We start from the raw sequence: 22,391 nt of genomic DNA on the forward strand, positions 1-22,391 counted from the left end.
CGTACCAGAAGATATGCCAGTATTACTTCAAGTAACACATTAAAACTCAGCAATGGACACTACTGTGCTTTATTTCAACACAAAGAACAGCTGCTCATCCATTTATCGACAGAATTTTCAAATCAACTATCAAAAGGACTATTACATCATTTCTGTTCCATGTATTGCTGATCACTCTTGGGGAATAGTTTATCAAAAACCTGGACTTACCTACAAGCCAATCTGAATGAAGAAAATGTTATCTTTCAACAAGGTATCTTAGTAATCCAGTGGCAATCTAGTCTGGAGAATGTTAGCATTATGCTGACAACAATGACTAATCAAGGTTAAATAAATTCCCTCTTTTATGGTAAGCATGCTCTTAGCTTCAGCTTTTGCCTTCATAGGCTTGAATACTCAATCATTCCCAGTTACGTCAGTGGAACTAAAACAATTCTTTTCACCAAGTTCCAGCTTTATATTTCAACAACGTGAATAGATCTGGACTATGAAATACCATCAACAACAGTTAACATTAAACTGGAGTGAAATAATAGAAGAGTTAGTTCTTCAAACCAGGCAGTCTTTGAAGTTAAATATTCAGTTAGGACTGTCAAAGGATGTCATAATAAAACCGTGGGTTTATTTTTTTCACCCCTATACAAAAAAATTACTGAATTTGTACAACTCCTATTAAACATACCTTTTCCTAGCTTGGTGAAAATGTATCATTTTCAAATTTTAACAAGTGTGGTATTTGAGCATATTAATATTTATTGCCATATACATCCTCATTTTAAAAAGAACTAAGAATTCAGTCTCTACTATGCCGAACTCTGCTTTTTTCCCATTAACAGTTTATGTCTACTGTACCACTCCCCCAAAAAACAATTAAAAATTCTAAGTAAGATTTTATAGTTTAGTTAAAAGGGAAGAAATGCAAATGTGGATTTAGAGCTTTTTGTATAAATCTCACTATATTTTATAAACTCGTTGTTTATTGTAACACTGTTTATTGATCAAATAAATGACGCACTGCTATCTAAAATTTCCATATACACCATTAAAAATCCAAAGTTGATATGATACTGAACCTTAAATCTTCAAGAGTTCAAAAAAAGACAGTTTATACATGTACAGCACACAACAGCAGACACCCCTAGAATACCAATTGCCAGTCCATGATGCATACAAACTTACAGGTAAGCATTCATTTCACTGTTTTCATTGTGCAGGAAAAATATTTCTTAGTAAAGACAAACTCAGCTGGTGAATTTCAGATATCATCTTCATCATCTTCATCCTGAGAGGATCCTGCCTGATTGGATGCACTGGCTGAGGCAGCAGCAAGCTGTGCCTGTTGAGCTGCTTGTTGCATCTGTAGCCATTCCTGCTGCGCCAGTTCTGCTTGCTGTTGTCTAGCCTAAAGACATGAATTTAATTGTTAAGGCCATGCATAACTTGTGAAGAATCTCTAGAGCACCTTATCTTTAAAAGCAGTTTTATCTGCACCTGCAGATTCCTTTTGTGTTATTTTTATTAATTGTACATATAAAACTACATCTAGAAGTACCTTAATTATTTGTATCAAGATGTTTATTCTCTCTTCCTCTGAAGAGGCCACCATTTGGAGGCTTTAGTTACAAAAACAAAAGGCAGGAGCTAGTGTACTTAAGTTCCACTGTAAGGATTGTGCTGAACCACTTCCTAATGGAAAAATTAAGTGAGGCAAAGCAATGGAAATTTTAGGCTTCAATTTCAAGGGATCTTAACATTTAATCACAGTTCTGAGATGAGAACAGCTCTACTTTGTTGATTACAAATACTAAAACTTGCAATTATGAAATCATCCAATTGTACCACAAAGACACACACTATTACAAAAACAAAGCAAGCCATTATCTTACTTCGCTAAGCAATCTTTGGAAAACAGAGCAATGTAAGGTCTTCTCAAATTCAGGTATGCAGATTGAGGATGGCTTCGCTACAGAAAGGTACAGTCCTTTACTGAAAGGCACAAGATGTTCTAACAAAACATTTCAAATCGTTCAACTCGTCATCTCTCATTTTTCTATCCAGGGTTTTCACTCATTTTTCAGCAACTGCTGTTGATTTTACCAGTATACTAGTCAATTGTGTTAAAGTTAAAACTTCAATTTCTATTTTGAGTGAACATTAGGAAAAAGTTCTTAAAATTAAAAATCTTCAGTCTTCTTTACTTTTCTACTTTTACAAGTCATCACTAAGAATGTAATGATTTCCCTTCTAATCCCATTGCACTCACTGAATTTTCCTATTTTTTTCCAAAGCATCAACAAATTTTACAGTTTTGCAAGCTCCAAGATGCCAAAAGATGATGCTTTGGAAAACAATCAAAGCCAGTTTACCTACTTAGTCAAGTGAAAAAACTGGAGTCTTCCATTATTATAACAAGTGTCACATTTCCTCAGTCTGTTCTAGCACTAAAACAAAATACTTTTACAGGCATAGAAATCTCTTCTCAATGAAGATTTTTCAGTATTTCAAACTTCAAGTGGTAGTGAGGTTACAAGGGCTGGGAAACAATTTAAGACATTGTCAAGCTTTAAACAAAGGAAGACAGCAGCATCTGTACACATAGGAGAGGCATAAATATTTATCACGCACAAGATAACAGTAAGGTTCCCTACTGACCCTGCTACAATTAAGTTTACTGTACACTCATTGAGGTGATACACATGCATGCACCAGAAATCAGAGGCTCAGCACTTCACACTGGATGGATTGTTTTGTCAGTGCTTACCCTCACTGCTGTATTTATAACGGTATCACTTAGCCATTTCAAAAATGGAAAAAAAGAAAAATTCCATTGAGTTGTATTGACTAAGAAGCTTTATGAGCATCTGGTAAATTTAACTCATTCATTGCACAGATGAACTTTAATGAGGAAGCCTCAAAAAACCCCAAATCTGTTAAGGCCCTTGTCTTGCACAGAAACTTATAGACATGCATGAATATTGGGATAAGCCATTCCACTGACTTCAAATATTTACGAACATCCAAGCTATAGGCATCAAACATTCATAAGATTAACAGGAAAGTATTTTAAAACTAGAGCAAGAAGTCAGCATTAGTGTCATGCTCTAGAATATTAACAGGATTAGCACAAATAAGCGAACATGCACTTGTGTAACTATTTTTAAGAATAATTACAGTACCTCCAACAGCATATCACAACTAGCATTTTTGAAAAATGAGACTGCCATCTTTGAATCTAAGCAAAGATTTCCCATATTACCAAAGACTACTTAAAAAAAAATCATTTATACAACCTTGTCAAACTTGCATGCATTGCCTTAATTTAAATATTAAGGCACAGTATTGTAGAATTTAAAAAGAACATACCTCAAGGGGTCATTCCTTAGATAAAGTGTATCTTACATAAGGTGGCCATGGTTCCTTTTTTTTTTTTTTAACGTTACTCAGGAGCTAGTACTCCCTTAACACACCTTATTTGCTTTTTTATTTTGTATACCATGCTAAGTTATTTGAACAAAACAGTAAGTAAAAAACAGGTACCAAACTGACTATTATTTGTAAATCTCACCCTTTAATCAAGAAGCAGCCATATTGGTCTTTCTGATGTTAGTAGTCAAACAAAAGTACAGGCACACATGAATTTATCATAACTAGTTCACTGCATGCTGACAATAGTTACATGGTATGCTGAAATTTTAAATGCCTTAAATTCATCATGTAATTAAGATTAAAATAGTTGGCATGTTATAATATGAAAAACTACAGTTATTAATTGTTTCGGCAAGATACAAGTATAGCAAAGGGGAGTAAGGTCACAGTCATCGGACATCATAACACATAACTGAATAAGCATTTTCACCAGAGGAAATTAAAGTAAGCAAACTGAGAAAATAAGACTCATGCCTTGGGTAAGAAGAAAGAGAAATCCAAGATAATTTTCACATCACTTAGTTTAGAGAATGGCGGTCTTGTCAAACTAAGAGAATAGTAGAAAGAAAGATGGTGTAGAAAGATAAATAAAATTGGCTTTTAGTCATTTAAACTTGGAGATGTTCACAAATTATCTGGGAAAGTTGGGCAGGGAAAAGGCTGGGATGAAGGAGAATGTGCGTGCACGCGCACAGTATTTGCAGGCAAATGCTTTTCCTATGCCTGAATTGCCTCTTTAAAAATTTATGCATGAATTCACTCAATTAGAGTCTTGCCAAGAGTAAAGGAAGATAAGAAAGGACAAATTAGAAATTCTGAACGATTAAATGCTTCTTTCAAAGCCTAAGAAATAACACTTGTGCACTGATGGCCAGACACAGAAAAAACATTTTCACTTTCTAATGCATCAAAACGGGTAATTTCCTAGAACACCAGCTGTCAATCTTTTATTTCCTCAGCCAAGTAATTCTTAATGTATTCTCTACAGTAGAATGGAAATACATAAGTAGCAGCAAAAAACGTGCTTTTTAAACCTAGAGTATAAAATTTGTTTGTGTACAAAGTCCTAGAAGTCAATTCACAGAAGTAACAAGTAACAGCATCTTATTTGTTGACTTTACCCAATTCAAACAGGCCAAGGTCAATAGCATCTTAGATGTCACAGCATCTAAGGATTCAGAAGGAAGGGGATACCTGAGCTGTGCACATGTTTTTGTGGCACTAGATCTGCAGCATTAATTATTCCAACCTCATCAGTACAAGTATTGCTTCACTTACTTTTGCAAATAACTCCTGTTGCTGCCTTAAAAGCTCTTCTTCCGGAATGCCAAGGTTCTCCAGGCGTGAACTGGCCTTTCTTCTCTTTAGTGCTACTGTTTTGCATTCTTGTAAGACTTCTTTTACTTCACTGATATAGGAGCCAAACCCCAAACTTTCTAGTGCTAGAAAGAAAGAAAATACATTGTTCATCTTTTACAAAGCTTTTGATAATAGATATTGATTTGTTTCTTTAAAAGATTAAAAAAACAAGTAAAAAAGTTTGATCACTCTTCTATCATCTGGTGACAAAACTCTGTGTTCATAGGAAGATCTGACAGCTATTTTCCCTGTCTCTTCTCCTATGCCATTTAAGAATGCAGGCTAGAAGAATGTAGTTTTCAGGCTAGAAAAACTAAGGTTAGTCAAGTACCACCAAAGAAGTCTGCACTTGCAGAGGATTCAGGGCTTTCAGATACATTTTACTCGACATAGGCATTATTCTTCAAAAGACATCTTTCTCCCATCTTCTACATACAAGAATCAAGCAGAATTTATACAACTAAGAAATCCTTCCTATCTGAATTGTTAACCTTTAATCTCTCAAGGATTCCATCTTTCCAGTTTTGTTACAAGTCTTCAGTAGAAGGTAAATTAGCAACCTATAACAGAGCAAAAACAATGCATGTAAAATGATCACAGATCCTTCATTAAGACAGAAATAATTATTACCCTAGACCTATGAATTTTAGCTTTTGTCTTTTAATATCTAAATTCATATTTCAAGTGCCAAGAAGCTAAAAATGCATAGTTCATACATGTGTTCACACATATAAAGTTATATAAAATTATGTAGGAGCTCTTTATTGTTTTATTTCTCAACAGAAACCCTTTTATCTATCTCCATATGAAAATGTATTCAGAAACTAAATCTTGCACTTTTATCCGCCCAAAGAAATCTGACATGCAGCTATATCCTGCAACAATAGGTTTTTTTAAAGAATGGAAAAGTAACACGAAGGATTGTGAAAACCCAGGTAGAACATATGACAAAAGGCACACTGTTTCCTGATTCACCATTTACTATGATATGCCTCTATACACACACACCCCTCAAAGTGGAACCTATTACAGAATATGCTAGAAATATTACATAAACACCAGATAGACTAGAAACAAGTCTCAGTTCAATAGAACACCTGGTTCATTTCCAGTATTTACACAAATCAGAGCTTTCTTTATGGAATGATAGTTTTTTTACTTTATTTAGTTTATCTTACTTTATTTCAACTTTATGTCACAAGCTATTCAAGAAATAGCACTAAAATACACTGCACAACAGCAACCAACAACTTGTTATAAACAAGCTGTTACACTCACTCACACTATATTCTAACATTAATTTTGTAAGCAACCTTTCCCTACCCATAATTACGGCAGCATGCCATTGTATCATACACCTAAACAATAACCCAAAGGCATTCTATAAGTTTTCAGCTTCCAATCTGTGTTTAAGGAGACAATTAATACACTGTCTTCAATAGGGCAGTACAGTGCAGCTGTCTACCCTAGGTAGACATGCAGGACTACCATTCCTTTAACAGACAACATTTAGCAAATTAATTTACATAATACCTATTTCTTAAGAAAAATAAAGTTAGAGGACAAACTGATTTAGAGATAATAAAATTACTTCAAAGACAGTATATCAGTTCAGCCTCAGCCCACACACAGACACTGGAAACACTTTTTTCAATTAGCCCACAGTTTCTACGAGAATTACCAAAAACCTTCAGAAACTGGTTTAATCCAGCCTCAGCAGATAGGAGGCAAATCCATGTCTCATGGTCCAGAACTTGTTAGTTAAGCAGTCTATAAATATTTAAGAACTCAATCAATTTTAAAATGTAAACAGTATATACAGTAAACTACACAAAGTAATAATTTTTTTTTTAACCAAAGTATAAAATTTTAAGAACTCTACAAGTCTAACATCACTAAGACAAACCATCATAGCAAATACATAGGTGTTCATTAAAAGAACATTCACAGTGATCAGGGTTGGCAATGTGCTGCATCAGAATATGAACAACTGCCCAATCTGAAGTCAACAGCAAGATGTGTTTTTACAGGAATTTTAAATGTCCCTTAAAAGAAAATAAATTAATGTAAAGAACTTACAGTTATGTATTGAATATAGCACACAAAAAAATCCAAAAGAAAACATGTGATATAACCAAGACAGATTTGTACAATGGCTCAACATAATAAAGCTATGAAGAAGCATATAAGCACTATAGGTCTAGTGCATCAAAATTCTGCTGGCTGTGAAATGACTTAAGAAATTTACTGCCTTGCTGAAACACATCAAGGCTTTACAGAACACATGCATGGAAGGAATATGAATCCCTTTATACCAGCATGGTGCTAAAATGTGGGACGAGTGATTACTATAGCAGAGCTACTGTTCCACCAAAACGCAGACTCTTTCTGTTTCTTGAGTCTGAAATCTACATGTCTACCCAGATTGCTGAAAATCTGGTATCTTACTGAAGTTAGAATGACCACACCAAATTTAAACAACTGAATCACAAAACACAGCATCTTTGGAGGAGGGGCGGACTTCTCATATTTACAAACACCAAATCACAACTACCCTTTCCCCTGTTTCCTCCCACTCTTACAAGACTGATTAATCAGAGATCTGCACCTTCAGGCAGTTAAGCATAATTAGTTCTACATTTGTTTTTTATATAATCAGGTCATTCATATCCAAGATTTTTAACTTTTTATGCTCCTTTCAAAGAAAAATAACTTCCAAAGTAAAATCCCAAACATTAACAGTTGTTGGGATTTTTTTAACATTAAATGCCAATATAAACACTGTCAGTATCCTAACAGTCCATGAAAAGAAGCTACAGGATTTGCCATCAATCCACAGCCTACCTTACTGCACAACAGTTCTATGTAGACCAAGTAATCAAAGTAATCAACTTCATAAAAATGGTGATTTAACATCTCACCATTTTCAGAATTCAATGGAACTTTAATTTATCATAAAAAGCCTGCTTTGTCACAACTCACGTAACTGTCAAATGAGGCTACTTTCTGTTCCAGGGTGGAAGGATATTAATTTGCTTATTAGAGTCTCAGACTCACAACTGGGTTCCTGATGGTGGGATTCAACAATAAACATGGAGACTATCTCCACTTATGACTATTACGCAGCCTTGATGCCTTTGGGTACTCTCCAGGGAAGCTGCTTTGTGTTTTATCACTAGCAGTGAGTGCTTGGCATAGTTTGAGTACATCTATCAAATCAGATCTCTCCTGGGATGCAAGAAGCCTCTGCTTTCCTTTCCCTATGCTGTTCACAGCACTGTGCCAGTCAAGCATTTGTGCTACCACACAATGAAACACAGCAGGGACTTCATCTATGTGAAGCATAACTCAGTGGTAGGGGGAAAGAGTTCTACCTCAGCACATGGCCACACAATCATTTTTACTAGTGCAGCAAAGGAAGGGGTATCTTAGGCACCACTGCTGCCAAACACATAAGTACAGTGACGAAGCGCAGTTTCACATTACCTCTAATACAGTCCAATGGCAGGGTGTCACCAGCTGCAGTGTCTCTTTCCCCTTCCTCCTTCCCAGTCAAATACCCTTCCTGCTCCTTGCTTCCAATCCAGTAACTTCTTGTTTACAGGAACAGTCAGATCAGCAAACTCACCTGACAGAAAACTGTGCTCCCCTCCTAGATTCTCAAAAATCAACAGGGTCAGCTGGATCAGTGATTGCTAGATCCAGCTCTAGGGAGGGTTCAAAAAGATTCCTGTTGGAGGCAGCCTGTGTTTAGACTGGACCACGTGTGACGTGATGGCCATTAGCCTCATTTTACTTCTAAATTAATGGGTTTAAGCATTCAAAAGGAACAAGATATCTGGATGACCACAACAAACATATTTCGATCACTTAATTTTTTAGCATCATTGTCATGGAGCTACATTAAGAGGCAGTCAACGTAGCCAGTATCTAGAATGTACGACAACGGATGAAAATGCTGAAATGCTGTACCTATATACACATAACAACTGTTTCCAAAATTAGCAATCTAAACTCTCATACCTCACAGAGGGAACATCTGCCAACTGACCAGCATCTGGAAGAAGCTAATAGCACATACACTTCCCTAAAGGTAAGAACAGCAGAAAATCCAAGAACAACTCCTTCCATCTCCAGAGCATTACAAAAATTGATACATCTCCAAAGTTTTCCTTAGCAATATTTGACTAAAAAGTACACATCTAATTTGAAAATAATTTTTCCTAACTCTAAAATCTGGTAAGACAAAGACATAGAACCCAGCAAAATACATGGTTTGAGACCACCTGCTGATGAGATACACACACACCTTTTGGTTTCGATTTGTGTGTTTCAATTTCAAAAAACCCAGACTAACCCTAGGGCCACAAGAGGTGAAATGTTTTCTAAGGACCACCACTACTAGGCAAAAAATACTTTCATACACGAATTCTTTATTGTCCTCAACCTTAAAGATCACGTCTATTCCTGTGTTAAGAACTGAGCTCAAATGCTTTGGTGGTCACTTGAAGAGGCTATCCATGTATTTAGAAGCATCAGACCCAATTTGCTTCCACATGCCAGCACAAGTTTTACTCGTTACATCCTGAGCTTCTGTGATGGAGTTGCTTTGCTAAACTTCCAGATTTATATGTATTTTATTTAATATTAAAGCTCATACATGCTACATATTTTCTTTTGCTGTTCATAATCCAGTCAAGTACTTGAGAGTCTTCTGGAGACCAAATTGATATAATCCAAAGGAATAAAGATTTTTTTTGTTTGTTTCAAAGAGAGAATCCTTACCAAAAAAAGTAACATTTTTTAAACTAACTTGACACCATCACAGTCCTGAAAATAGCTCTACTGCAAATGCTACTGTTAATATCTCTACCAGGCAGCAGAATAAAGTACTCTTTCACCATTACTGCTATAAATTTGTTTGCAGCAGACACTGGTATCAACAGCCTTTGCTTAAGCAGCAAAGTGAATTATTCGTGAAAAAAGATGCCTATTGCAGACTTAAGGATGAGGCAAGGAAAATCCCTGTTTGTGGGAGAATTTAAAGGAAAGCAAATGAGAGACAGAGAGAACACTCTCCTTTTATTTAAGCAAGGGGAAGTGGAAGTCAACAGCAGAAAAAGATGCAAGAGCATAGGTCACGTTTAAATGCTTTCTACAACAGATACAAATACTTAATTTTAAACAATCAGACTCCAAGGATAGCCTTGGAGGAGGCTACTTTTTAGAGGAATATTTTAGTCTTTACAGGCTCCAGACAGGACGACTCTGGATTAAAGCCTGGGCTGCACATACCCAATTGTACATCTTTTGTCAGTCTCCAATTATAAAGATATTTAATAAGTTTAGGATCTTAAAGCATGCTGTAAAAGAGATCTGCATAACCATTCGAAAAAGCAGACCTCGTTTCACAGGTAAGAAAAAACAAATGGATTTGGTGACTTCACTCAAAACATCACAGACTTCTCTGAACCACAAAATGAGAGCTGGTCCTGAGCACACTCAACAGTCACTCTAACCACACAAAGACAACCTTCCCTTGCCATGCGACTGACAAGCCAGACGACACGTACTTTTCCTCCAGACCCTTAAAAGACCCCTGCCTTTTGTCTTTTATATAGCTACAAGAAACCACAGAGGAAGAAGTCGCACCGGGACAGGAGTGGCTCAAAGCCCGAATGACCCGTGGCGTACCGGGCAGAAGCACACCGCCTCCGGAAGCTTACCTTGTATGACATGCTCTGGGGAGATGGTTTTCTTCTCCGATTTGTTGCAGATCTCGTTGGCCTCGGAGGAGATGAGGTGAATGAATTCAGTGCAGCAGTTTACCACCAGCTCCCGGGCATCGTTTGCCACGCGGACGTTGGGGAGCGTTTCTTTGATCATCTTGTTGATGGCAGCCCTGGGGATGGTGAGGTCGTCGTCGTTGCCCGACGACGAGGCCATCCTGGCTGCCGCTCGCTCCCCGAGAGGCGCTCAGCTCCCGCGCTCACGGGCTCCCCCTCAGCTCCCGCGCGGGGCTCCAGCGCGCGGGGAGCCGGCGAGGGGCGGGCGGTGCCGCGGGAGGCGACGCTGCGGAGGGGCGGCGCCGCCGCTGGACGAGCGGGCCGGGCCGGGGGCCGCTGCCGGGCCGCCGGTACGCGGAGCCGGGAAGCGCCGCTCGGGCTCAGGGCTCCCTCGGCCGCGGCGCCTGCCACTGCCGCCTCCGCCACATCCTTCGGGCGCTGGCGCCGCCGCCTTATGAACAGCCTGAGGGAAGACGAGCCGCCAAATTACCCGCGCGCAGCACGGCTCGCTCGGCTCCGCGCCCTCCTCCCCCGGCGGCGGCGGCGTCTGGCCCGTCGGTGAGGGCGGCTGCGAGGCGGAAACGGTCTGACTACGGGCTCGACCTGCGAGGGACGTCGCTTCCGCCGGAAGCCAGGACACGCTTCCGCCGCCTGGCCCCTCCCGCCCGGGGAGCACCGGAAGCGCTGGCGGCGCGCGGCCCGCGAGGCGGTGCCACGTGCGGGCGGCGGCGGCAGTGGCGGGGGATCCGCCGCCCTCCCCGCCGTCGGGCTGAGGGCTCTGCGCGGGCGCCTCGGCCTGGCTGGGCCCGACGGCTCCTTCGGGAGCTGCTCTCTGTCCCCGCCTGGGCTCCCCCAGGCCCCGCCCGTCCTTCCCCTCAATTTCTGTAGTAGCGGGGGATTTTACGCCCTCGGCCAGCTCGGTCGTGAAGCAGGACGAGTGGCTGGTGCCCGGCTCTTCATCCGCGGTTTATCCACGAGTTGCAGTCATCGCTGCATTTACTCAGGATCTGTCTATGAAGCTGCATTTTCTGCTTTCATCCACTCCGTAAACAATAGCGTAAGGGTTGCATGAAACAAAATTAACCAAATCCACACTGGTAATTGTGGAAGGCCCATTGAAACCTGGTAGCTGCTTTGTGCTGCAAAGGGAAAACACACGGTAAAACAGCCCAGCCCCAAGCTGCAGGCCAGAGATAACCACACCTAAGCAATATAGAGAGGAAAGGGGATGCTCCAGCTGCAGCCTTCGCCACTAACAGGCCCTGCTGTTCTTCGGACTCCTCTGCCCGAGGCATGACCCTGCGCTGAACCCTAACCATCAACGGACGGTGACGGGGTCTCTCTGGCTGCACCTCGAGATGCAGAGGGGCAAGCGGCCATGCTCCATTCAGCCCCAGCAGTACTCAACTGTCATTTAATTCCTGCCTTCCTCTTTGCAGCCTAACTGCTATTCCCACCTCTGCCCCATCCACACACAGATTGTTGGGGTGCAGGCACCAGCCTGCTATTTTGGAGGAGGAGGTCTGAGTTACAAGTGGAACGTAAGTGAGGCCTCCAGCTGCGCGCAGGGGCTGCTGCGGGTACTGTCCTCCAAGCACTCCCCTGCCTGTGGTCCTACGGAGGTCCCTGTGCACCCCCACGCCTTGGGCCTCACCAACGAGTCGTGACTGCAAAGTGTGACCTGAAGCGCGCGGTATCCGCAGGAGCTGCCCCCGCAGGGGCTGCTGCTTGGCTCCTCTGAGCAAGCCTTTGGGGAGAGGCAGGGCAGGGCCACTGCAAGTCTCAGCATGGAGTGAGACTTAGGCTTAGTGAGAAAGCACTCAGGGAAAGAGAAATCCAGTTCCTGTATCCTCAGTAAGCTCCAACTGGGCGCTCCAAGTGAAACCAGGCTGCTGCCGGAATGTGCTGAGAAACTGCAGCCTGGAGGCCCGAGGGGCACTGGGCCTTCGTCTCAGCCTGGGGCAGCATCGAGGCAAGGCTGGAGGGCAGAGAACAACAACGCCATGCAGGAACAGCACTTAAACCAGGCCCCCAGCTTAGCCTCAGCTGACTTGTAGGACTAGGGTGAGAGAGAGAGAGGGAAAAGACCTTCTCCTCATGCTAGAATTTTGGTTTAGTAAGTGCTTATTAGGATGCCTTGGAAAAGGAGAGCCTGTGGCTTAGCTTCAACCACTCAAGGCCCTGAAGGCATTTAATGGATTTAAATTACTTCTTACTGATAATATTTTGTTATTTTTGAAAAAAATAGTACCTAGACAGTAAGAAGATACTTTATTTTGACATGCTTTTAGAAAACATTTTATTGTCCACTATGTGTAATATGCCGGTAACCATTGCATATAAAGGAAGCATTCAGAATATTATAACATATAGATATGAATAATAAATATTCTAGTTGTGACATTTTACGACTGATGAGACTTTCTCTTACGTTACTGGTAGACAGACCTGATTTCTGATTTCTTGTGATTGAGGGATTACTGTACTAATTCTATTATATTCTAATAAGTAAAAAGATAAAATATTTTTATGATATTAAGAATCTAATTTACATACAGTACACATCTCAGTACGTATTATATTCTAATAAGTGAAGGGGATTTAGTTAATATTGAATATGCAAGTATCAGTCAATGTTCATGTTCCCATGAAAACAGATCTCTGTAAAAAGCAAACACTAAACAGAATAAACCTATAATTAGAGGATTTTAATTTCAAGGTTCTGCAAACTGTAAAGTTCAAGATAAACGCATTGCTCTGAATATCTTAGCTAAGCTCAAATAAACACCTTGAATGCCTTTTCACAATTACAGAGCAAAGGCATTTGAATAACAAAATACTGCATTATTAGTAGCTACCACAAGTAATTCCAATTTGCACTATATAATCTCATACTTATTGTGAGGGTTTTCCCAGGTCAAAGCTCTTTCTACTTCTCCACCTTAGCAATTTGATAAAGTTAAGACTTGCACTGAAGATTTTGTCGTGATGAAAAACCATTTTGTAGAATATATCAATGGGTAGATCTCCATTTGGATCTGCGTATTTCAGGGTTGTCATTGGAGTATACAAGGTGTTGGTCTGATGGCGAAAAGGTGGATTTTCTGCAAGAATTATCTTTACTGTATGCTGTCAAGAATGAGAAACAGAATTGTTGAAAAACCTTTACCAAAACAATAAAGTTAAAACCTAGTTTTCAGTTAAGCAGAGGAAAAGTAGAAGAAGGAAGTGCTAGAATTATGTAAAACCTTTCTGTAGTTTTATTAGAATTTCATTAGAATTTTTTCTTAAAATATTTTTAAGGCCATAAGAAGTATTTGTTATTTATTCTTAGTCCTATTTCTGTTTATCTATACCATGGTGATAGCACCTTATACCTAAGTATCCTGACTAGTCCTCCAAAATTATGCCTATATGCTCACAATAGGTAGATCCTTTCTTTTACAGTTCACTGGGAAAGGATCGAATGGTGCACTTTGCAGCAAGATCTGGGAATCTTCAGTTGACAGTGAAGCTATTCCTTAGCAGTAAGCACCTGAAGTCATTGTCCCCTTCCACAGCTTGCCTAAACTTGTCTTCCTGCAGGAAGCCCCAAGCACCAGAAACTACGTCTACGCATCTTCTAATTGTGCCTTGGTGGTCTGGGGTAGCTGAGAGAACTTCACATTAGCAGAGAGATTACTAAGTGAGATGGAGAGGAGAGCGGCTTTAATCAGTGGTGGGAACCCTGTGTAGATGTATGGTAACACTGCAGAATGTTCAGACTTCACCAGATGATGTATAAGTGCATCTAATACCTCACTGGTATTTAAATTACAATGCATAGTTGTCTTCAATACTTCAGAATGAACATTCCTTTAATATTCTAAAGGGTTTTGCTTAAAACTCTCGATATTCTCTTGAGTTTTTAAAAATAATTTTAAACTGTGTAAATTACATTTAATTAAATCTAATGCTTCTACCAAAAAAACCCACCAACCAACCAGTGCATTCGTAAATTACAAAGAAAAAAAAAAAAAGATGGAGAATTATTGATGAGTTACCTCTGCAACATCTTCAGCACTTTGTCCCAGGCTCTGGAAAATTTGTTTGTAATTTTTAAGGTAAATATTAGTAAACATCTCAGCTGTTTCCTCATCTGCAGCTGAAAGATCCATTTTCATTCCATCTTCAAACACTTTTCTTTCAAACTCTGTAACCACTGGGCCTGGTTCAATCAAACTTAACCTGTTCAAAAAGCAAAGATATACTGTTTATTGACTATCCTCCCTGGGAAATACACCTCTCTATCCTTCTCAAAAAAGAAGATTGAAGAGTTGCACTGTGAGTACACGTTAGAAAGCAATATTAAACAGTACGTTCTGTAGAGGCGATCCATACCACATTACTGCTCTCATGCTCCTACCCATCCACATGTAGTAGTAGAAACCTGCGTAGCTTAAATTTCAGGGAAGTGCTGTAACTTAATTCATAGCAGAAGTGAGTGCAGTTGTTACCTGCTGTCTCGCAGCTGTGGAATCAAAGGATGATTTATCCACAAGAACTTATAAAATATTAAGAAAAATAATTAAAGGATCATAAAAAAATTCATTACTTCCTGGACAAAATCCTACACAGATTTCTTTGTTACAGCTTTCCCATTATAATACTAGAAGTAGCTGAAAGAGAGGGGGGAATTGCCCAAACATGCGTTTTCTTTGTCAAGCTGTTAGTGTTACATAATTCAAGATCCCTCCACAATATTATAATAAAATACAATATAGAGAATTTTGCTGAGGGTGGACAGATTTTAGCTGCTGCCAAATCTGGAAAATTTTATTTTGCTCAGTAGTTTATTATAGCAAATCACTGAAATACAGTTACTGGTCAGTTCTTTCCCAGTTCTTTTCTCAGGCAGTAATTACTCCCAGCCACAATGTTTATTAAAACACTCTTGGGGATAGGACCTCTTCCTAGACTTGAGTCCTGGTCAGGCTCTTCTTTAGAACTAAATCAAGCTGGTGACCTTGATAGCAGAATTCCAGCTGATGCTGCTGCAGGAGTTCAAGCCTTTTCTCTTGCGTCACTCTTCACACTGGACCTTGGACTGTTCCCATTCTACTTTCTTTTTTTTAACCTTCTTTTTGCTGTATCTTATACTCTTGAAATCTTATTATGAATTCTGGTATACCCTGTGTGTAATTTACAATATATTTATTTTAAATCCCTCCAAACTTTTCAGAGCGGTATGCAAAATCACACTTTGGATGCCACCTTGTCTCTGAAATCCCATAACAGCAGCTCTCTCTTCTCCCACAGCACAAGAGCTAAATGCTTAGGCACGCAGAGATGCAATGGATATTTAACAATTGTTGGACTTCACACACAGAATAGTAGCAGAATTACATGAATGTGAATATACATGTGACAAATCAAACCCCAAAGTCCCACAGACAATGAACAGGACCATTCTCTTAAAAACATTAAGAAATAGTACACCACATTCTTCTCACTTTCCTCCCACCTCCTGTCATTATAGGTATCTTGCCCTGTGTTCCATTCTGATGGATTTCCACCTGCTTTCTCTCTATGATGAGCCCTTGAACTTTATCATCTGTGAATTGCCCAAGAAGCCTGTTATCCTTTCTGAAGGAAAATATTACAGGTTGATATTATAATTTTATTCCTATGATATTGTATGCAAGAGTCTGTTTTTCAGAAGTGTTACATAAACCGTATTTTACCCAAAGCTAAACAGCCTTTCACTGATCAAGAGAACATGTCTGTTTTAGCATCTAGACCTTTTTATTTGCTTACATAATGTGAAGAATGTGGACATTTCTATGCCTTTTGTGATGTACAATTTCCATGGGTTCCTCAATCTGTTTCTCTTAGATAGCAGCAAGCTTTAAAAATTTGCTTGCTAGCTCTGATTATATTTAAAATTATCTAAAATACAATTTACACCAGTGGATCAATACTTACTGCAGTTTGAACTTTAGTGCTTGTATGGCTAAACTTTCGCAGAATCCTTCCACAGCAAACTTAGATGCAGCATAAACATCATTAAATAAGATACCTGATGGTACAAACAAAACATCCTGAGAATGTGATTGTATTCAACATACTAATAGTTTAGTTTTTAAAACTCTTGTATTTTCCCAAAATTTCTACAGTCTTGCTGGGAAAACATTAGAAAAATCCTTGTGCATACTGAATCTAAATACTGATTTTTTGCATATGGTCTCAAAATTGCTTACTCTAGGAAAGGATGCTTGACTAATGCTTTTCCTCCTCCTAGCTGATGCTGTAATCTCCTTGGATGATACTAAATATTTTGTAGTCTAAGGTATGAAAGTGTCTATACATACAACACCATCTGCATTATTTATCAGCAAGACTTTAATAGGCTATAGATGAACACAGAAGCTGAGTGCAATGCAGGAGATAAGATTATGCCAGAGATCCAGCTTGCATCTGAATGATTTAGAAAAAGCACTACATCAATCCATTTAGGTAGATGGTAAGTATTGTATTAAGCAATAACAACTCTTGCAGTTTGACTTAGGACCCTTGCTTACCAGAATAATCCAGGTAAGATCAATGCCACTGTTGTAATAATTGAAACAAATACAGCTAGACCAGATGGAACACAAGAGTAGGAGCATCATTATCTGTGGCTAAAATTAGACTCTGTGGAGTTTTAGGAGAGGAGAAACTTTACAAAAAGGTGGTACAGTCGTCCAGGACTTGATTGGATTTCATTCCATTATTATTGTGCAGAGTGTAGTAAGCATGTTTGCCTGTCCCCATAATCTTTTGCAATAGGAAAGAGAAAAGTAATGCTACTAAGCCCTGTTTTCCAGATAACAAAAATAAAATAATAAAATTTTAAAAAATAAATAAAAGTAATTAGAGTTAAAACTCTAAAAAAAAATTAACTCTGCAGGTTTTGTTGTTAAAATGTCTTGAGAGTAGTTGTGGAGTAACATACTACCTAGATGCATAAAAAACATCAGGTCTAAGCGCTGTGCTTTTTATAGTTGGAACTTCAGCATTACAACGCACAATAGTTAGATATGCTAGCTCCTACATTTATTTTTTCCAGATAAAAAGAGGTAAGCTTTAGATTTTGAATACCAAACTCTTCGTTCAAACAAACAAAAACCAAAAAAACCAACTTTGCCTTGTATTCCCATAACACTGCTTATTATAACTATATGCCCGCTCTTTCTCCTCTTCATGTCAGGCAAAATCTCCTTCAGGAGTCGAACCAATCCAAAGAAGTTGGTATCCATCACAGTTTTCATTTCATCTATGGTCTGACATTCAATAGGTCCAATGAGCCCCATTCCAGCATTGCTAACTGCACAAAATGGAAGACAACAGTGAGCAATAACCTCCGTAAACATTAACTTGTAATATTTACTGGAAAGCATTTGAAAGTAAGATGAGGATTAAGGATTAAATAATCCTTAAAGAAAGGATTAAAAGATGTTATTCTGTCACTAAAGCATTGCAAATACACTTGACATTTCCATATTTTTTTTATTTTTAATTATGCTTTTAATCCAATTTAAATTATCTGATACTTTGCATTTTAACTAATTTATTTCTGATTAGTCCTTCTTCTTTAAATTATAAAAGGATTACAGGAAAATGAGCCAAGAATGATCTATATTTGTTTATAATTCAGTATTAAGAATTAGTCAATATCCGTAGGATGTAGGAATGTAGAATTGACTAATAGCATATTAGTCAATATCCATAGGAATAAAGTCTTCAATTTATTCCAAAAGGTGATAGACCAGGCCATATTTTGGTCTGCTTTTTGTTTTGTTTTTTAACATTCACATCTTCAAGAAAAAAAAAAAACCAAAAAACAAACCACACACTTCCATTGATTTTTTATTTGCCTCCTGGATATTTATAAGTGGGGAATGATAGATAAAACTGGCATTCTGCACTACAACTAGTGTGTCAAATTAGAGTATAATACAGTTTGCAGAAGCAGCTTGTTAAGCAGTGCTTTAATAATTAATCAAAATAAAGGCAGGTCCATAATTTTCTATTAGAGAAGATTTAATAGTTGACGGTGTAAGCAATTTCCATCTCACTAAGACACTAATATTTATTTTTAGCAAATCAGTATGAAAACACTTCTTGTTGAATGATTTGTAAAGTACAATTAAAATTCTCTATATAAAATGAAAGTACCCTTACTTTCTCTGCATTTGTTCTTTTACTTGCCAATTCCCAAATGCTGTTGCTTTCTTAGTACAGAGAGCTGCTGGTTCATCGTAAACAGGGCTATGCTTCATCAATAGGGCAGGAAGTCTTGTACATGAAGATGCCAATTTAGGCAAAAGTTCTCCTCTCACATTTACTAAAAACTGTATCATCTTATCCAAGACACTTCTCTGTTTGTAAACAGAGAAAACAAGCTTCATAAACAGGGAAAACAAGCTTCCCTACTTCATAGAAGCATGGTGAGATTTAATCCACTTATATCTGCACAAAGCCTTAATAATCTTGAACAGAATATACTATATAATTATTATTACTTTGATCATTTAAAAAAAAAAACCTTAAGAAGTTTCATTAGTGTATTTGAGAAGATGTTAAATAGAAAACTGTTATCTGTTCATAGCATACACATCCTGTACTTGCCTAGGACATCAATCCTTCTGTCAGGGATACTATTCACACAAGTTTTAATAGATTGTTCATCACAGACATCCAGTTGTTTAATTTCAAGGGTTTTGCCCAGCCTGCGACCTGCAGCTTCCTCAAGTGGCTCTTTCTTGGCCAGATTCCGCATTGTGGCATACACTGCAACACACCAGAAGCAACAGTTATCAGAAATAAAACCTTTTCTGTGGCAGTCTTACTAAGAAGTATTAAAGAATATTGCTTTTACATCCATATCTTAAATATCAGTGACAGAACCCAGATAAAAACTTAAAGTAGAAAGAATCTATTTTCAACATATATTGTCGCTGATTTCCCAGAGTCTGGTTCTGAAATGTTCAAGAAATTCAAAAGGAGAATTAAATTGCTATGCACAATGAAGAACATGCAGCGTATGAAGACAGTTTTATCACCAAAACTTTAAATAATGGAATAATGGGTATCAAGTTATGCTGCGGAATCATTCTTAGGTACCTAAAACCTAATTTTGGATTCCAGATATCTTTTTTTTTTTTTAAATCACCATCAACATGTTTAGCAGAACAACCATAATTTTATTAAAAATTGGAAGAAAGATGCCTCATTAAGTTCCAAAAATGTCTATTTTTGCAAGCTACTTCTCAAAAGAGAAATTAGTTTTATCATCACTGTGGCCTAATTACTCAGAAAACTATGAATCTGCATCCAGTCAGTTAGCAGTAAAATACTGTGAGAGTAAGTGTGAGAAACTGAATTACCACAGATTGCTGTATTTGCCTTGCCATCCATTTTCAGTCATAGCAAATATCCAATTTTGCAGCGGAAAGACAAATCCCAGCCCCTTTGTTCACCCTCTTACGCCTACACAGGGTTGGAATAATGAAACATGCTTTAAGGAGAAAATTGCAAATTTCACAACTTTTTTCCTAAATTGATTTCTTTGGTCCTCTAATGGGCATGTACGTTTCATTCAACAAAGATTTTAGTAGCCAGAAGCAAAGCTAACTACAACTCTGAATGTATATCCAAGGTAGCATACCACAGACATTTTCAGCTATTTGTTTTTATACTATTGTCTGGCGGGTTTTTTGTAAACTATTCTGTTCAAGTAGCTGTTCAGCTTCAATACAGGTACAGAAATATCATCTGCTTTCAGAAAGCAGTGTATTTTCACTGTATTGTATTTTCATGACAGTAGGAGGGGGGGGAAACTAACAAGAAACAAGTCACCAAACTGAATACAATCACCTGTTAAATCAGAGGGAGGAAAAAAAAAGTACTGCCTTGAAGAATATCTTTTTACAAAGATAAATAACAGATACATTGTTACCTTTAAATCTTTTCTGTTCATCTTTTGCCATTTTTACAGCTAAGGCCAGTCCAATCCCTGAGGAGCAACCTGTAATGAGGACATTTCTTCTTGCCATTCTTTTCACTGGGTGGTTGAACCAAGAGTTCTTGTTCAGAGGAGCGACAACCTAAATGTAGCTACAATGGCATTGGCCTTTAATGTCATCTCCAGCTTTCCTGAGTCAACAAATCTGAAAATGCACACCTGGACCCTGCATGATTAAGGGATAATCTCCAACTAGACAAAAACAGAAGCAGATGCTCCTGCATGAGCTTATAATCTGCATTATCAACATGGACTATATTTAATACAAAATTTGATTAATCTTTAAAATTAGACACTTGTAAGCTACATGGATTTTTTTTTAATAGCGGAATAACCAGTTTGCATGCTACTGGCAGGAAGAGCCTTGCCACAATTACAATCAGTCTGTAGCATCAAGTCCTCCACTCACATCTATGGAAAGTAAACTGCACCCAAAATGGGATCCCTCTGCTAGAGGTGTTCAGGCTTCCTACACTTAGAGCACCCTCCTCATTCTTTTGCAACAGAATGACAAATGGGTTTCTTCCCCGATGCCTTAATATTGTAAGAGTCCTAATAGACTTCATGGAAAAAATAAATTGGAAAAATGGGATGGGGATTTGGAAAGAGACAAGTTGTTTAGACAGATTCCTCACATTTCTTTTTGGCACTGTTCCCAACCAAGAATAGAGAAAGTAAGCAAGTATGCTGGCAGTGGAGGACAGCCAGGAAGACGTTGAACAGACCAGCTTCACTACATCCTTGCTAACACTGAAATCTCTTTGAACACTTTCTATTCTCCATTTGACAAGTTAGGGAAAAAAAAAAATCAGAACTAGCATGATGTCTGACTCTGTTTTAGTTTGGGAGAAAATATTCCACCAATTTTGCATACAAACTCTGAATTAAATCAAACAGAGGGACATTTGGACTGGCAATTTGGTGCAGTTCATGTTTAACATACAGTAACTGTAGGCATACTACATTCAGAAAGAAAATCAGTCTCATGAAATTTATAACCCATCCTGAGTGACAGAAAAAGAATCACCTTAATAAGCAGTTAGCCTTCTGAACAGCATTCAGCTAATTGCAATGCCATTATACACAGAAAAATGTTTTCCAAGATTCAATAACTCCATGTTAATGCAATGCAGTTCAGAAGAATGAACTTACTGTTCCAGGATTTGCATAGATGTAAATTGGTTAGTAACTCAAGAAAAGTAGGACTCTACAGAAACATTTAACTGAAATTATATTAGGGGGAAAAAAAAAGTTCCTCCTTTCCAAAACAAACAAATTCAATTGAACAGTATAACAAGTGCAATCATTAGCTTCTCAGGCAAGCAACAAAATAGCAAGACAGCATCTAAAGTTAATGAGAAAATGTAATCATGATTCTACTTATCAGGTTTGACCCACAGTTTTACCAGGGAAGTTAGTATCCAGATACACAATTTTAGTGCAAATGCTATTTAGCTGATTCAGATATTAGGCTAATTGCTTTTGCTGCTTGTGCACATTTATATTTAGTGCACGTAGGAGGAGCAAGCAAGGCTTTATGCAACACTACGTTAGTGGAATTCCGCTAGTGTTGTGATGCAACTGTAATTACAGAATGGTTATATTTTCACTTGAAAATCCTGGTTTGAAAGGCTTACATGTTCCTTTGCTTTAAAAAAATCTGTCTGAAATTTGATGCATAGATTCCTAGCCTGAAGGCAAATTGATCTGCCTAAAGAGAGGAAAAGAATTAGTTTAATATTTTTCAATTATTACACTGGTCTACCTAATTCTAA

General features: G+C 38.3%; 2 protein-coding genes across 2 annotated transcripts; both read right to left on the reverse strand.

Annotated features, from left to right (window-relative positions):
• Positions 1-171: 171 nt before the first annotated feature.
• Positions 172-11,190, reverse strand: DR1 (down-regulator of transcription 1). Its single transcript, XM_075508348.1, has 3 exons — positions 10,512-11,190; positions 4,705-4,868; positions 172-1,402 (listed from the first exon to the last, which is right to left on the reverse strand). Exons 1-3 carry the CDS (start codon positions 10,729-10,731, stop codon positions 1,256-1,258), a joined length of 531 nt encoding a protein of 176 aa, XP_075364463.1. The 5' UTR covers positions 10,732-11,190; the 3' UTR covers positions 172-1,255.
• Positions 11,191-12,881: 1,691 nt separating this feature from the next.
• LOC142413193 (retinol dehydrogenase 8-like) lies at positions 12,882-21,219 on the reverse strand. Its single transcript, XM_075509237.1, has 6 exons — positions 20,551-21,219; positions 19,221-19,382; positions 17,737-17,916; positions 16,536-16,629; positions 14,615-14,798; positions 12,882-13,700 (listed from the first exon to the last, which is right to left on the reverse strand). The coding sequence occupies exons 1-6, from the start codon at positions 20,645-20,647 to the stop codon at positions 13,467-13,469; spliced, it is 951 nt and encodes a 316-aa protein (XP_075365352.1). The 5' UTR covers positions 20,648-21,219; the 3' UTR covers positions 12,882-13,466.
• Between the last annotated feature and the right edge of the window lie 1,172 nt (positions 21,220-22,391).

This window comes from Mycteria americana, chromosome 7 (assembly GCF_035582795.1).
Source record: "Mycteria americana isolate JAX WOST 10 ecotype Jacksonville Zoo and Gardens chromosome 7, USCA_MyAme_1.0, whole genome shotgun sequence".
Classification (NCBI taxonomy): domain Eukaryota; kingdom Metazoa; phylum Chordata; class Aves; order Ciconiiformes; family Ciconiidae; genus Mycteria; species Mycteria americana.